Here is a 13,256-nt window from a genome sequence, read left to right as displayed (position 1 = left end):
AGTGAGTCCTGGGTTTCTGATTTGGAAAATAGATGAACTTCAGAGGTTAGTTATGGTTATTTCCATTCCTGGAAAAGATGCTGTAATACTTAGCCCAGAAAGAAAGGAGAAATGAAGCATTCTGGAAGCCTCAGTTGAGGCTTCTGACCTCGTGTGTATGAGATAATGTTTCTTACTCATGGGTGATTGTCCCGGAACAAAAACTGCCTGCAATTTACATCCGGGCCTCAGTATCAAATCAGAGTGGGGTCCACCTTTATAATCATCTATACAGCATTTATTATAGGACTGGAGAAATGGCTTAGCAATTATGAATGCTAAACGTTCTTCCAGAGGACCCAGGTTCGATTCCCAGTATCACACATCAGCTTGCAACCATCTGTAACTCTAGTTCCTGCATAGGCACTACATGTGTGTAGTACACAGACATGCATGCAAGTAAAACACTCATCTGTGTGGAAGAATAAGAAACAATCGAAGACTTACTCTCCAAGGGTACAGCAGGCACTGTCTTTGCACCACTCCTTTGAAGACAACACAGCTTTTGCTTTGATTTCAGGCCAGCTCAGGTTTTGGAACCCAGATGACCTGAATGCTTCACATGGTGGGTCTTGCCCTGCTCCAGACTGGATAGAAGAGAAACTGCAAGAGGTTTGTGAAGATCTGGGGATCACTCGAGATGGTCACCTGAACCGGAAGAAGCTGGTTTCCATCTGCGAACAATATGGGTTACAGAGTGTGGATGGAGCGGTAAGCACATTGCCGTGTTCTGATTTGAGAATGACAAGAAGAGCTTTGTCTGCCCCCGGGGTTGGGAAGAGCTGGACTGCGACCTCCTTAGTAGAGGCACAGCTTTCTTGTCTTCCTAAAAGGACATTCTACAAGACTTTGTCTTTGGGGAAGTCATGTTGTGTGGCAGAAATCAAATCTAATGTAACTCAACTTGCTAAATGTACACTATGGTCACCTACTGTGCTAAGTATGTTACCCCATATGAGGCTCATCAGGCAAACAGTAAAGTGTGGGGGATGGAAAGGAGGAATTGAGAGAGCCTCAGGCTTGACTTAGGAGGGAACTTTGAAGGTCAGGCTGCTGCACGTTCCGTTCTGGAAAGTTCTAGTGTCATTCCTGGACCCCTGGGTAGACTAGAGTAGTGCCCAGGACAGGCTGCCTCTCTAGCTGTGGTTTGAAGTTTGCATGCTGGTGTGAGGAATGCCTTGGTTGTGTAGAACGGATTCTGGTCATGAGGGAATGGGGCCGGGTAGCCTGCCAGATTTGATAGCACAAAGAGTCTTGAAGCCCCAGAGAGTTTATGATGTAAGAGTTTTATGATGTAAGTTTTCTGTTTCTGGAGAATCAGGGGAGGATCTTTACATGAATAGGCGTGAATAGCCGTGGTGCTATACAGGAAAACCTGTAATCCTAAGACGTGTCTTTCAGAAAGCTGCCAATAAAGATGGGGGGAGTTAGAGGTTAGGAATGCAGTCATTACTCCAGAATCCTTGATTATAATGCTATCTGATACCACGTTGGCTGCCTCCTCGGGACAAAGTGGTAACATATTCTTCACAAGAAAGAGACCAATCTTTAAAACCTGCCAAGTAGCCTGACTTGCAGAAAAATTTGGTTTTTAGGTTTTTTTTTTTCTCTTTTTGTTCTCATATGATGTGACCATTATGTAAGTCCCCTGACGACCTTTGGATATCCCAGTGCCCCATGTATTTTTCAGCGGTGGCTATTGAGTCATAAAATTAAATTAATTGTCCTAATTTCTGAACTGGTACAGTACAAAGACTCTGGGGCTGTTTTGTGTTTTACCAAGAAACATTGCACAAACTTCAGTTACTGATCTGAAAACAATTTTTGGAATATAAACTACAAGCTACTCCCAGGGAACTGGCTTCCTCTTCTGCAGGGAGCTCCTAAAACTGGGGACAAGGGGCACATTCAGTTCTTTCCCTGTGCTGTGGGATTAGGAAGGCATCACTGCATCATAGAGCATGCTCCTTAGTGTTTCTACTTCCTCCCACCAGGAGGCTGAGGAGATGCCCTGCACACACTTCAAGTCCTTAGGTCTGAACCCAGAGGAGCGATTAGCATAGAGTAATTAGCTTAGGAGGTGGGATCCTGGAATTTTGCCCCTGAAAGCAGTTTGAACTTGGTCAGCCTTTTGCAGAGGAAGCCTGTGAGGACACTGCTACCCCCTGTTTTTGAGGGAGAACTAGAGGAGTTCTCTCTGTCAGTTGTCCACACCCCACTTAGTGCAGACAACTAAGAAGGCGGGGTGGGCAGACTAGCTCCCTCAAGGCCACGTCAAACCCAAGGATGACTTCATTTGACTTGTTCAGTATTTTAAAAGCTGACCTTTGAGGTACACTCTTCGAACTTGGAAAATTTCCCTAAGTATTTTGTAACAGCAAGCCACAGTCTCCTCCTCCGGAGACTGTAGGAAACCATGTGCTGAGCTAGCTTAGTTCTCGACCGCGTGTTTTCTGGTGTCTGAAGCCTCTATGCCTCTGTCACTCCCATCACCTCCCAGGTCACTGTGGTTCCTGGACCCTATTCTGGTGTGTGTTTCACACCCTACACACTGGGAAGTGCACACAGACTGGCCAGTGTGGGAAATGAAAATGCCCTTGTTCCTAAGCTCAGTGCCTCAGCTGCTCAGGTAACCTGCATTCTCTTGAGCCCAGGCCCGACCACCCAGTCCTCTCTAAATTTACATCCTTTTACCCAACACTTCTCATCCTGAGCTCTGACTTAAAGTAATTGGCAGGAGTCTACTCTGGCAACCTGAATGGATTAAGTGACAGGTGTTCAGGCCACGTAGAAACTACACTGATTTGGCTAAGGCCAGGCACACAGTGAGGACATAATCCATTGCTTTGTCTGGATTTCATAAACATTTCTAGTTGAATGGTCCTGAGAGCCACTTCCACATCATTCTTTTGATTGGTGAGAAAGAGACAGAAAAAGTTGAAGGCTTTCTGGCAACCTCAGCATCTCGTCCCAAATGCCACCCATCACAGGATTCTGTCAGAACCTATTTCTTTCCCAGATTTTCAGCCTCTAGAAATTTCCTTGCCTCGGAATCCTCTCCCAAACAAGACATATGTTTCCTATGAATTGGCAGAAAGCACACGAAATAGAATTTGTTAGTGTTCTGTCTCCTTGCTTCTCAGTGGCCCAAGAGTCATGCGGGAGCTCGTTAGCCATGCGGTTTCAGGTCCTTCCTGCTGTAGCAGTACGTATTGTAAGACCTGTTTGATTTCTGTTCTGTTCTTGGAGGCCATAAACCTATCACACTGAGGGAAGAGTCTCAGAGGGATGTCTGTGCCTTTCCTCCTGTCTCTGATTCATACTGCTCTTCCTCCTTCCCCATTCCTGTGGGACTAAGAAACAAACCATCTTTCTGACAAGCCTCCATGTGGGCTGTGGTCCAAGCCCCCTGTTCCCTGTTAGATGATGAAAATTATAGGATGGCTATCAGACAGCACAGAATGGAGAGTCAAACTCCTCCTCTTAAGATCACTTTCACCCAGTCTTGCTCTTTCCTGGGCTAACATATTAACATAACATCAGCACATTCCAGGGAACATCACTGCAATCTGCCTCAGTCCAGACGTGATGTGTTAGCATGCTGTTTGAGTTTCTTTTCCTGTTGCTGGAATAAAATGCTCTGACAAAAGCAGCTTAAGGGAGAAAGGGTTTTATCTTGGTCGCTGTTCAGCTGCCATGATGAAGCACCAGGACCACTTATAGAAGAAGTATCTAATTGGAGGCTCGTTTACAGCTTTAGAGGGTGGAGCCTATAATCATCATGGCCGGGAGCAAGGTGACAGGCAGGCAGGTACACATAGGGTTGGAGCAGCAGCTAATCTGTGGGCAGAAGGCAGAGAGAAAGAGAAAAAGAGAGACAGGCAGATAGACAAAGAGGAAGTCCATGCCTGACCTGGGCTTTTGAAACCTAAAGCTCACGCCCAGTGACGCACCTCCTCCCAGAAGGCCACACTTCCTCACTTCCTAAACATTTCCACTGTGGACCAAGCATTCAAATACACGAACCTGTGGTAGCTCTTCTCATTCAAACCACCACCGATTTATTCTGCGTCACCAGTGAGAGCACAGCCCGCCATGGTATGGAAGTCAGGGCAGCAGTGAGTCTGTTCTCAAAGTCATCTTCAGGAGAGGAAACGACGAATGCATGGTGCCGGCCAGCTCACTTCCTCAGTTGGGTGGTCCAGGATCCCAGCCGCAGTGGGCAGAGTGTCCCATTCCAGCCAGCGCCATCAAGATGATCCTCCACAGACATGGCTGGAAGTTTCTCAAGGGAGGCTAAATCCTGTCAGGCTAACAATTAGCACTCAGCATCACACATGCCAATTTGAAAACTTCAGCACAAGCCAGTTATCACTTAAGAACTACATTTTAACCACATTATCACTACATTTTAACTAACATCTTGTTAAGATTGTGAGAAGCTGTATGTTTTTAGTAATTTTAAAAAAAAAACAGTTGTAATAATAACACTTGTGATATTTAAGGCTGCCAGACCTGGAAGAATGAATGAAAGAAAAGAAGAAACAAACAAAAACAAAACAAACAAAGAAAACTACAGTTGATTGCTAAACTGTGTACAATTACAGAGATGTTAGAAATAGGGTTTTATTTTGTTTTTGTGAGGGGGACGTCAACATTCCTAGAGAGGGAAATTCTTTTAAGTAAGAATAGAGACAAAATTATATGTCTGGACTTTTAGAGTCAACAGCGGGCTGAATTTCTGCTGGCCAGAAGTGTGTTGTGCGTGTAGTGCTTGTATGTGTTTAAACACACGACTGCTCTTTCTTAGATGCTGGAAGAGGTGTTTCTCGGCCTTGATCCTGACGGCACCATGAGTGTTGAAGACTTTTTCTATGGCCTGTTTAAGACTGGAAAATCCCTTCCGCCATCAGCATCTACTCCCTATAGACAACTCAAACGGCACCTCTCCATGCAGGTAAGAGACAGGTGTGCAGAGCCCGTGGTGGCACACGCCTATGATCCCCCAGCACAGTGGGCAGAGGGGAAAACAGCAACAGTATTGGAGGTTCGCCTGGGCTACCTAGTGAGACCCTATCTTAGAAAAAAAGAGCCATCAGAACATTTTTCTTTCTGAATAAGTGTTGAAAACTCACTTCGTGTTTCTGAATTAATTAATCTGCTGTCTAAAAACAAAATGTCAGGAAGAAAAAGTGTTCAGAGTGTGAGATAGACTAAGGAAAGGAGGGTTTGAGAAATGGCCATAAATTACAGAGCGCGGAGGCTGCTAATTATGCCTCTGGATGACAGTGTGGGGTAACAGAAACCTGGTGTCAAGTAGAAATACATCTCGTCTATTGCGGGGAATCTCCCAGAACAGTTCTTTCTGATAAGGTTGTAGGCTTGACTCCCTGGGCATAGCGTGCCTTTCTCCCTCTAACAGTGTAAATTAACTTCAGCTCTCTGTGGCCAGGACTGGGCAGTCCCAGCCTTGATCAGCATCTAGCTGAACTTCTGGGGTCCAGCTAAGTTTACCTAAGACTCTTCTTCCAGTCTTTCGACGAGAGTGGACGGCGGACCGCAACCTCATCAGCAATGACAAGTACCATTGGCTTCCGGGTCTTCTCCTGCTTGGACGATGGGACGGGCCAGGCATCTGTGGAGAGGATACTGGACACCTGGCAAGAAGAAGGCATTGAGAACAGTCAGGAGATCCTGAAGGTTTGGCAGCTAGAATGGCAATTCTAGGAAGGAGGGTGTCAGTTGATCTTTTGAATCTGTTTTGATTTGATTTATCCTTAATGACTTAATGTTTGTGAGATCTCAGAAAATGAGGTAATTTTTCCTGCCTGCTTTAGCCAGAAGCCCACAGTTGAATATTTCCATGTTTTTTTTTTTTTTAACATCAAGTTAATTCTTAGCTCATCTTTGATCAGCAGTTTGAAATTATCTACGGCGTATCTTTACATGTCAGATGGGATGTCATAAGATACAAGCAGCCAACCTTGATTTCCTTAAGAATACAGGTTTCTAGATGAGCTGTTCCTAAGGAGCGGGGCATGCCTGGTCTCTAGCCTGGCCTGAGTCGGCCTCCGCTCTCTGCTTTCTGAAGCTGAAACTGTCATTTGTTTTGTTTCCCAGGCTTTGGACTTCAACCTGGATGGAAGCGTCAGCCTGACAGAGCTGACCCTGGCTCTCGAGAATGAACTTTTGGTCACCAAGAATGGCATTCACCAGGCTGCTCTGGCTAGCTTCAAGGCTGAGATCCGGCATTTGTTGTAAGTTGAGCAGGTTTGCTTGGCTCACTTCCTTTACAACTTCTCTCCCTTATCACCATCACCAGGCACCTTTTCCCACCCACAGGCCAGTGTGGCTGTCTTCCATGTCTAACTGTTAAACAGTTACCCTCCTGGGCTGAAGGGAAGTGAGCTGGGGCTCTGATTGGCTGCAGCATGTGAAGGGAACAAAGCCTTTTTGTTTGGGGGAGGGTTTTGGTTGTCTTGGTTTTGTGTTTATACCAAGCAAGCCAGATGAGAGGCCTTTTTTTTTTTTTTTTTATGGTTGTTCGTTTTTTGTTGTTGTTTTGTTTTGTTTTTGTTTCTTTGTGGGGGTGGGGTGTCTCCTGGTTGCTTGGAAACAGCTTTCTACTAACTCACTTTATTTCTAATTCTAGAGAACGGGTTGACCAAGTAGTCAGAGAGAAAGAGAAACTACGGTCAGACCTGGACAAAGCAGAAAAGCTGAAGTCTCTAATGGCCTCTGAGGTGGATGATCACCACGCAGCCATTGAGCGGAGGAATGAATACAACCTCAGGTGTGGCCAGAGGGGCAAGATTCAGGGTCCTCCCCATCCCTCCCCCACCCCACCCCACCCCCAACCCCTACTCATGGCAGAGAGCAGAGCTGAGGTCTAGGTGCAACCCAGCCACCCAGAAGGCAGGACACTAGGCATTTTCTCTGCTTCAGGCTCCAGGGTTAGGTGTCCACATACTGTCCTCCAAGGGCTCTTCAGACCGCCGATTGATTTCCCTGTCACCCTTCCTTCCAGGAAACTGGATGAAGAATACAAGGAGCGTATAGCAGCCTTAAAGAATGAACTCCGCCAAGAGAGGGAACAGATCCTTCAGCAAGTGGGCAAGCAGCGGGTGGAGCTGGAGCAGGAAATTGAAAAGGCCAAGACAGAAGAGAATTACATTCGGGACCGCCTTGCCCTCTCCCTGAAGGTACTCTTCTTGGTAGCTCCGTGGCCTGGGTCCATGCTAGGTATCTAAAGAACACTGGGAGCTCCCTGAAAGCTCGGGTCTGCATAGGGCTAAATCCAAGGATTCTCCCTTCTCATGGCCTCAGGGTCTGGTGTGTGGGCACTGTTGGTGAGTATTTCCTGTTCTTCACACTTCTCTCAGGACTGGGCGGCACCTGGTTGAAGACCTCAATTCCAGAGTTGCCCCTCTGAGTTTGTCCTCATCTTCAGTTTCTCCTTCCCCTTCTTGTCTGCCCCACCTCCATCCTTATTCCCTGGGCATCTCCAAACATGATTTTCCTCTTGTCACCTTCCCTTCCTCCCTGTCTCAGTGGAGGACCGTGACTTTCTCTTTTCTGGACTCTCATACCAAATAGCATAGTACTGGGCCTTTGTGACTCAAGCATGTTTCCTAAGGTGCAGATGGTTACGTATAACTCTTACTCCTTACCTTGGTGTGGTTGTTATTATCAGATGGTATAAGTAAGCTGCCTGCAAACTAGCGGGTACAGGGAAAATGTTTGCTATGATGATGCGCCCCCAGGTCCACGCAACAATTGAGGGGAAGGCCAAGGCAATGAGCAGTTTCTGCCATCTCCTGCATTCTCCAGTCAGCATCATTAGCAGCAGCAGCAGCAGCAGCAGCAATTGCTGAAAGTCCCAGAACTTAAACTCCTTAGCCATCTGCACTCATGGCTGCTCTTTAGGTCATGTTGGTTTTCTGGAACACCTTAGATGTATTCCTTCCTCTGCATATCGTAGCCTCTGATTAGGTTCTAAATGCACCGTGGCCCCTCAGGGGATTATTAGGTGTGTTTCCAATAATCCTTTCTTCTATATGTTCATCAGAGGGAACTTAAAGATAGGTGCAAGCATGCTGTGGATTAAAAGTAGGCCTGGGCAGTGTTAGAGGTGGCCCTGATGGCAAAGGCATGGATGAGCTGGCCCTGGTGGGGTGAGAGCTAGCCCAGCCCCTCTGTGGCTGTTACCCTGGGGAAAGCAGGTTCGCACCTTGCCTGAGCAGCCCAGTGGAACTGGCTGTGGAGGTGTGGGTACAGGTGGGCTTGCCCCAAGGGCGTGAGAGCAGCAGAGCTAGCCCTGCCCCTTGCCAGCTGTATGTGGCATTGGGTAAGCTAGGCAGGGCAGTGTTGGAGAGCTGGATGGCTGACCACCTCAGCTACCCCCAGGCCCACCCCAACACCTACCCTGTCTATGATCGGCTGGAGCTTGTAAAAGGACCAGTCCTGCAAATCCAAAGTGGCAGTATCTCCATGACTCAGGGCAACAACAGGATGTCAGGGAGGAGTCCCAGTGAGGATCCAGTGTTGATGGTGTCACAGAAGCCAGAGGCCTCGAACCAGACCAATGACTCACTGCAATGCACATTTGCAAGTTAAACATGTGTGGACAAAAGGTCGACTGTGGCACACACCGTGACATACTACAGCTTCTATCAGATATTTTGTTTTGTTTTATCTTTTTATTTTTTGCTTTTTAATTTGTTTAGGGAGTAGGTTGCAAGGGGTGGGTGGATGAAGCTCTTTCTGCCGCCCCTCCCGTGGCACCGTCCACAAGCCCCATGTCCTCCTGTATGCTCCTTTGCTATGTCCCCAACACCACAGACATGGTGTCCATTACACCCCCTTTCGTGTTGTCAGGAGACCTGCTTTACTGTTGTGTCTATGTGCACCTCCTTCTTGTGGGCCACACTACCCCCTGTGCTCAGTAGAGATACCTGATTTGCCTCGCAGAGCAGCCTTGGGTGTCTGGGAGGCAGGGTGTGGGCATTCTTTAGAAAAAAAAAAAAACTGAATTTTTTATTCTTTTACTTACCCACTTTACGTCCTGCTCACTGCCCCCCAGTCACCCTCTCTCACAGGCCTTCCCCCACCCCTTCCCCTTTCACTCTGAGCAGGTAGGAGCCCCCCTGGGGATCCCCCACCCTGGCACTTGAAGTCTCTGTGAGGCAGGCGATGTGGGTATTCTTTGAGAGACAAAAGTTCTAGAGTTGGTGTGGGAGAAGGTAGTATTTTTTTTTTTTTTTTTGAAGGCTTTCATTACATTCTTTTTTTTAAACTCCATATTGCTATATTAGGGTGTGAACTGGAATACATAAAGACATACTGGCTCTCTCTGATTTTGGCAAAATGCACTTCGAAAGGAACATTCTTCCAATCAGCCCTTAACATGGAAAAGAAAGAAAATATGTCAAATGACAAGCCTGTATATATATATATATATATTTTTTTTTTTTTTTTTTTTAACAAATGTGGGTAAAAATCTTTCTAGAGCACTATGAAAGATATTTTTCTTTTTAACAGAAAACGGTTTGTGAGTTTCACTTGGTTTGTTATTTTATACATAAAAATTATGAACCATTTATATGTAACTTCTGTATCCTTAAACCAAAATTGTAAGTTAACTATAAACTGTAATGCCCATGGATTATAATCAGTTTTAGATTTACTCTTTTTATGGTCTTTCTGAGTCTCTTGCTGTAGGTCACCCTCCCTCCCACTTTCCCTTCCTCCCTTCCTCCCTGTTAACATTTATTGGTTTGGTGGGGCACACACTGACATGAGCATGTGACAATCAGAGGACAGCTTGGTCATGGGAGTCGCATCATTTAAAGATGTGAACCAGCTCATGTTCATTTTAGAAACAGGGCTTTATTACCAGATTTCTTACATTGAACAGCACATGGAGAATATGCCGTTTAAAATACTTCACTGTAATGCTCTGTAGAACTAAAAGAAACCCATATATGTACTCTTTCTTAAAAGATGTATTGCTATCAAAGTAAAATTTTAATATTAAAAAATAATATCCCTATTAAAAGGTGAGACTAATTTTGAGTTATTTAACTCAGTATCTACAAGGCATTATCATTTTGAAATGGGACCAGTGAGCACACATAACTCTGTGCTGTCTTCTGTTATTTGTAACTTTCTTTGTGAGCTCTGGTGTATATTTCCTTCTGATAGTGTGTGTATCTCAGTTGGTTCTAAGATGTATTTCAAGTGCTCAGTGTCTGCACAGGCCTATTAGTAGCTCAGATATAGAGCATCACAATTTTATAAGGTTTTAGGTTTTTCGTGACTTACCTGGATTTTATGTGCATTGGTATTTTCCCTGCGTGTATGTATGTGTGGGCGTCAGAAGCCCTGAAACTGGAGTTACAGACAGGTGTGAGCTGCTGTGTGGGTGCTGGGAATTGAACCCAGGTCCTTTGGAAGAGCAGCCAGTGCTCTTACCCGCTGAGCCATCTCTCCAGCCCCTATAACATTCTTTTTAAAGGCAGACTTTTGGATTATGAGCTATAATAATAATTGTCTGGTTTTGATTCTCTAGTTTTTACGGTAGATACGGGTTTCCTAATCCCAAGCCCTGGCTTGTGCTTTGTATAAAGTGACAGGACAGTTTTCTGATTTCTGACTTGTGCCATATTTATTTCCCCCACTTGCTCAAGGAAAACAGCCGCCTGGAAAATGAGCTTCTGGAAAATGCAGAGAAGTTGGCAGAGTACGAGAACCTGACAAACAAACTTCAGCGCAGTTTGGAAAACGTGTTAGCAGAAAAGGTAAATGTGTCCACTTCCGATTTCCTGCTGAGTTGCCCAAAATGTCACTCACCCAAAAGAACAGAGGCAATGCCAAGGACATTTTTATTAGGGAACTGGGCGCCTGAAGGAAGTTGTAACTTCTCGGGCTATAACTTACAATGGTGGCTGAGGGAGGCATTGCCTGGTCCTGAGGTGAGCTCCCTCCCCAAGTGATCACGTCATTCTTGGATGCTTTCCTCCTCTTCCGGTTGGTGGTGTCCTGTGGTGTCTGCTTCAATGTCTCATTCCTGTCATATTTGGGAGCTTGGATGACACCAGAAACTGGGAGCTTTGGAATGTGATAGGTCAAAGAAGAGCCCTTGGGAGTAATGACAGCTTTGTTTTTTTGTCCTTTCTAGTTTGGTGACCTCGATCCCAGCAGTGCTGAATTCTTTCTTCAAGAGGAGAGGCTGGCACAGATGAAGAATGACTATGAGCAACAGTGCAGGGTGTGTGGCTGAGCAACACGAGAGGGCCTGGGTTCAAATCCCAGCCTCGGCAATCCCTGGGCTTGCAGGCCACTGAAATCCATGGATGCCGATACTTCCTTTAAGCACAGTGCTTAAAGGCCCCCAGTAGGCAGCTGCAAAGGTTCAGAGAGAATCTGCATACAGTGCTTGGAACAGAGCCAGGGACATACCAAGCACATGCATAAATGCTAGCTGCTAATATGGTTCAGAATCCCAGGCTGTGACAGTCAAGCCAGCTCCATTCAGGTCTACCTTATCTATTGTAGAGAGGACTGTCCGGGTTTTTGCTGAGTGAAGGAATAATGCGCCTATATTCATATTCTTATCCCAAAATTAGCCTCCCTAGCTAATGGTTGCAATTAGCCATTTCCAGTGTCTACCAGATGCAGTTGTTCTTACGGATAGCAGGAGTCTGTTTATTTCTTTTGTTTGCTTGCTTGTTTTGTTTTGTTTGAGACAGGGTCTCATCATGTAGCTCCGGCTGTCTTGGAACTCATTAAGTAGACCAGGCTGGCCTAGCACTCAGAAATCCACCTGTCTCCTCCCCCAAACGCTGAGATTAAAGACATGCGCACACACAGAGCCTGTTCTCTGTGTTCCTTAAATTAGTTCTCCTGAGCTTAGGAATTTGATTTTTTTTTTCTTAAGCTGAACATACTTATTTAGCAAGTTAAGTAGAACTGAGTTCTAGTTTTAGATACAGTTTGTACTTTTGCAGAGATGAGGAAACCCTCAAGAGATCGCTTCTAGCCTGCCTTCTCAGGAGCTTCAGGCACGCATCTAAGAAGTGACCCGTCTCTGCTGTCTACCTTCATGATGACATGCATGTCTAATCATGCAGTTTTTGTTTTAATTGCCTCTAAATTGAATGAAGTCATCAGTAAGGGTCTGTTACTCATACCTTCAGAATTCCCCCAGGTCATCTTTTTCAAACCATTATAAACCATACATTGTGCGCATTCAGTGTACACAGTTCCGTGTCTTAATTATATTCAAACAGCTGCGAAGCCCTGACCACAACTCATTGTGAGAGTGTTCTCTTCATTCCAAGAAACCCTGGTCCACTTCAGCCAACTTCTCCTATTGTCCCCATCACAGCATCCCTCTCCTCTCTCAGTTTATCCTCAGCCCCACCCCCACCCACTCCCGTGTCTCCCCCTCCTCCAAGCCCCATTCCAACCCTCTCTTTACCCCTGACCCTGCCATAGGCAACTACTGGTCCTTTGCAAAGGGCTTCCTTCACTTGGGATGCTGTCCAGGTTCATCATGTTGTTGCATGTGTCTGTTTTCTGTTTTTTCCCGTGGCTGCATGGAGTCCCATCGTATAGATACGATACATTTTTTAATCAGTTAGTAGACATTTGAGATTTTAGGAGCTCTCATGAATAATGGTTCTAAGCAGATATTGGCACCATGTTGTTTTCCCACTACATGAGCATCCTCAAACACCACATCTTCACTGACAACTGTCACTCATACCCATCATCGGTTTCCTCACTCCCCTGGTAGCTAACAGTATTGAAGGTCTTTTAATACACTTATTGGTTGTTTGTATGTCTTCTTTGATGAACTATCTGATACAGCCTTTGTCCATTTTTTAAAGATTTATTTATTACATGTAAGTACACTTGTAGCTATCTTCTGACACACCAGGGTATCAGATCCCATTACAGATGCTTGTGAGCCACCATGTGGTTGCTGGGATTTGAACTCAGGACCTCTGGAAGAGCAGTCAGTGCTCTTAACCACTGAGCCATCTCACCAGCCCCAGCCTTTGTCCATTTTTAAGTTGAATTCCTTGACTTTGACTTCCAATCATCTTTAAAAATTCTAGTTACAAGTCCCTTATCTGATAATACACAAAACTTTCCTCCAGTTACATAGTCTTTTTACTTTAAATTTTTTAAAAATATTATGTGCTTATGTG

General features: G+C 45.5%; 1 protein-coding gene across 4 annotated transcripts in view; it reads left to right on the top strand.

Moving 5' to 3' along the window:
• Positions 1 to 13,256, top strand: part of NIN (ninein) — a 94,552-nt gene that overhangs the window by 47,619 nt on the left and 33,677 nt on the right. For all 4 annotated transcript variants that reach the window (XM_080938384.1, XM_080938383.1, XM_080938386.1 and 1 more), the window contains exons 7-14: positions 560 to 750; positions 4,850 to 4,996; positions 5,572 to 5,739; positions 6,160 to 6,296; positions 6,692 to 6,832; positions 7,067 to 7,241; positions 10,728 to 10,838; positions 11,219 to 11,308. In XM_080938384.1, the coding sequence (XP_080794510.1) occupies positions 560 to 750; positions 4,850 to 4,996; positions 5,572 to 5,739; positions 6,160 to 6,296; positions 6,692 to 6,832; positions 7,067 to 7,241; positions 10,728 to 10,838; positions 11,219 to 11,308 (1,160 nt within the window). The remainder of the gene's footprint in view (positions 1 to 559; positions 751 to 4,849; positions 4,997 to 5,571; positions 5,740 to 6,159; positions 6,297 to 6,691; positions 6,833 to 7,066; positions 7,242 to 10,727; positions 10,839 to 11,218; positions 11,309 to 13,256) is intronic.

This window comes from Micromys minutus (assembly GCF_963924665.1).
Source record: "Micromys minutus genome assembly, chromosome: 1".
In the NCBI taxonomy this organism is placed as follows: Eukaryota; Metazoa; Chordata; class Mammalia; order Rodentia; family Muridae; genus Micromys; species Micromys minutus.
The sequence above is the reverse complement of the archived record's forward strand: the minus strand, read 5'-3'. Positions and strand labels throughout refer to the sequence as shown.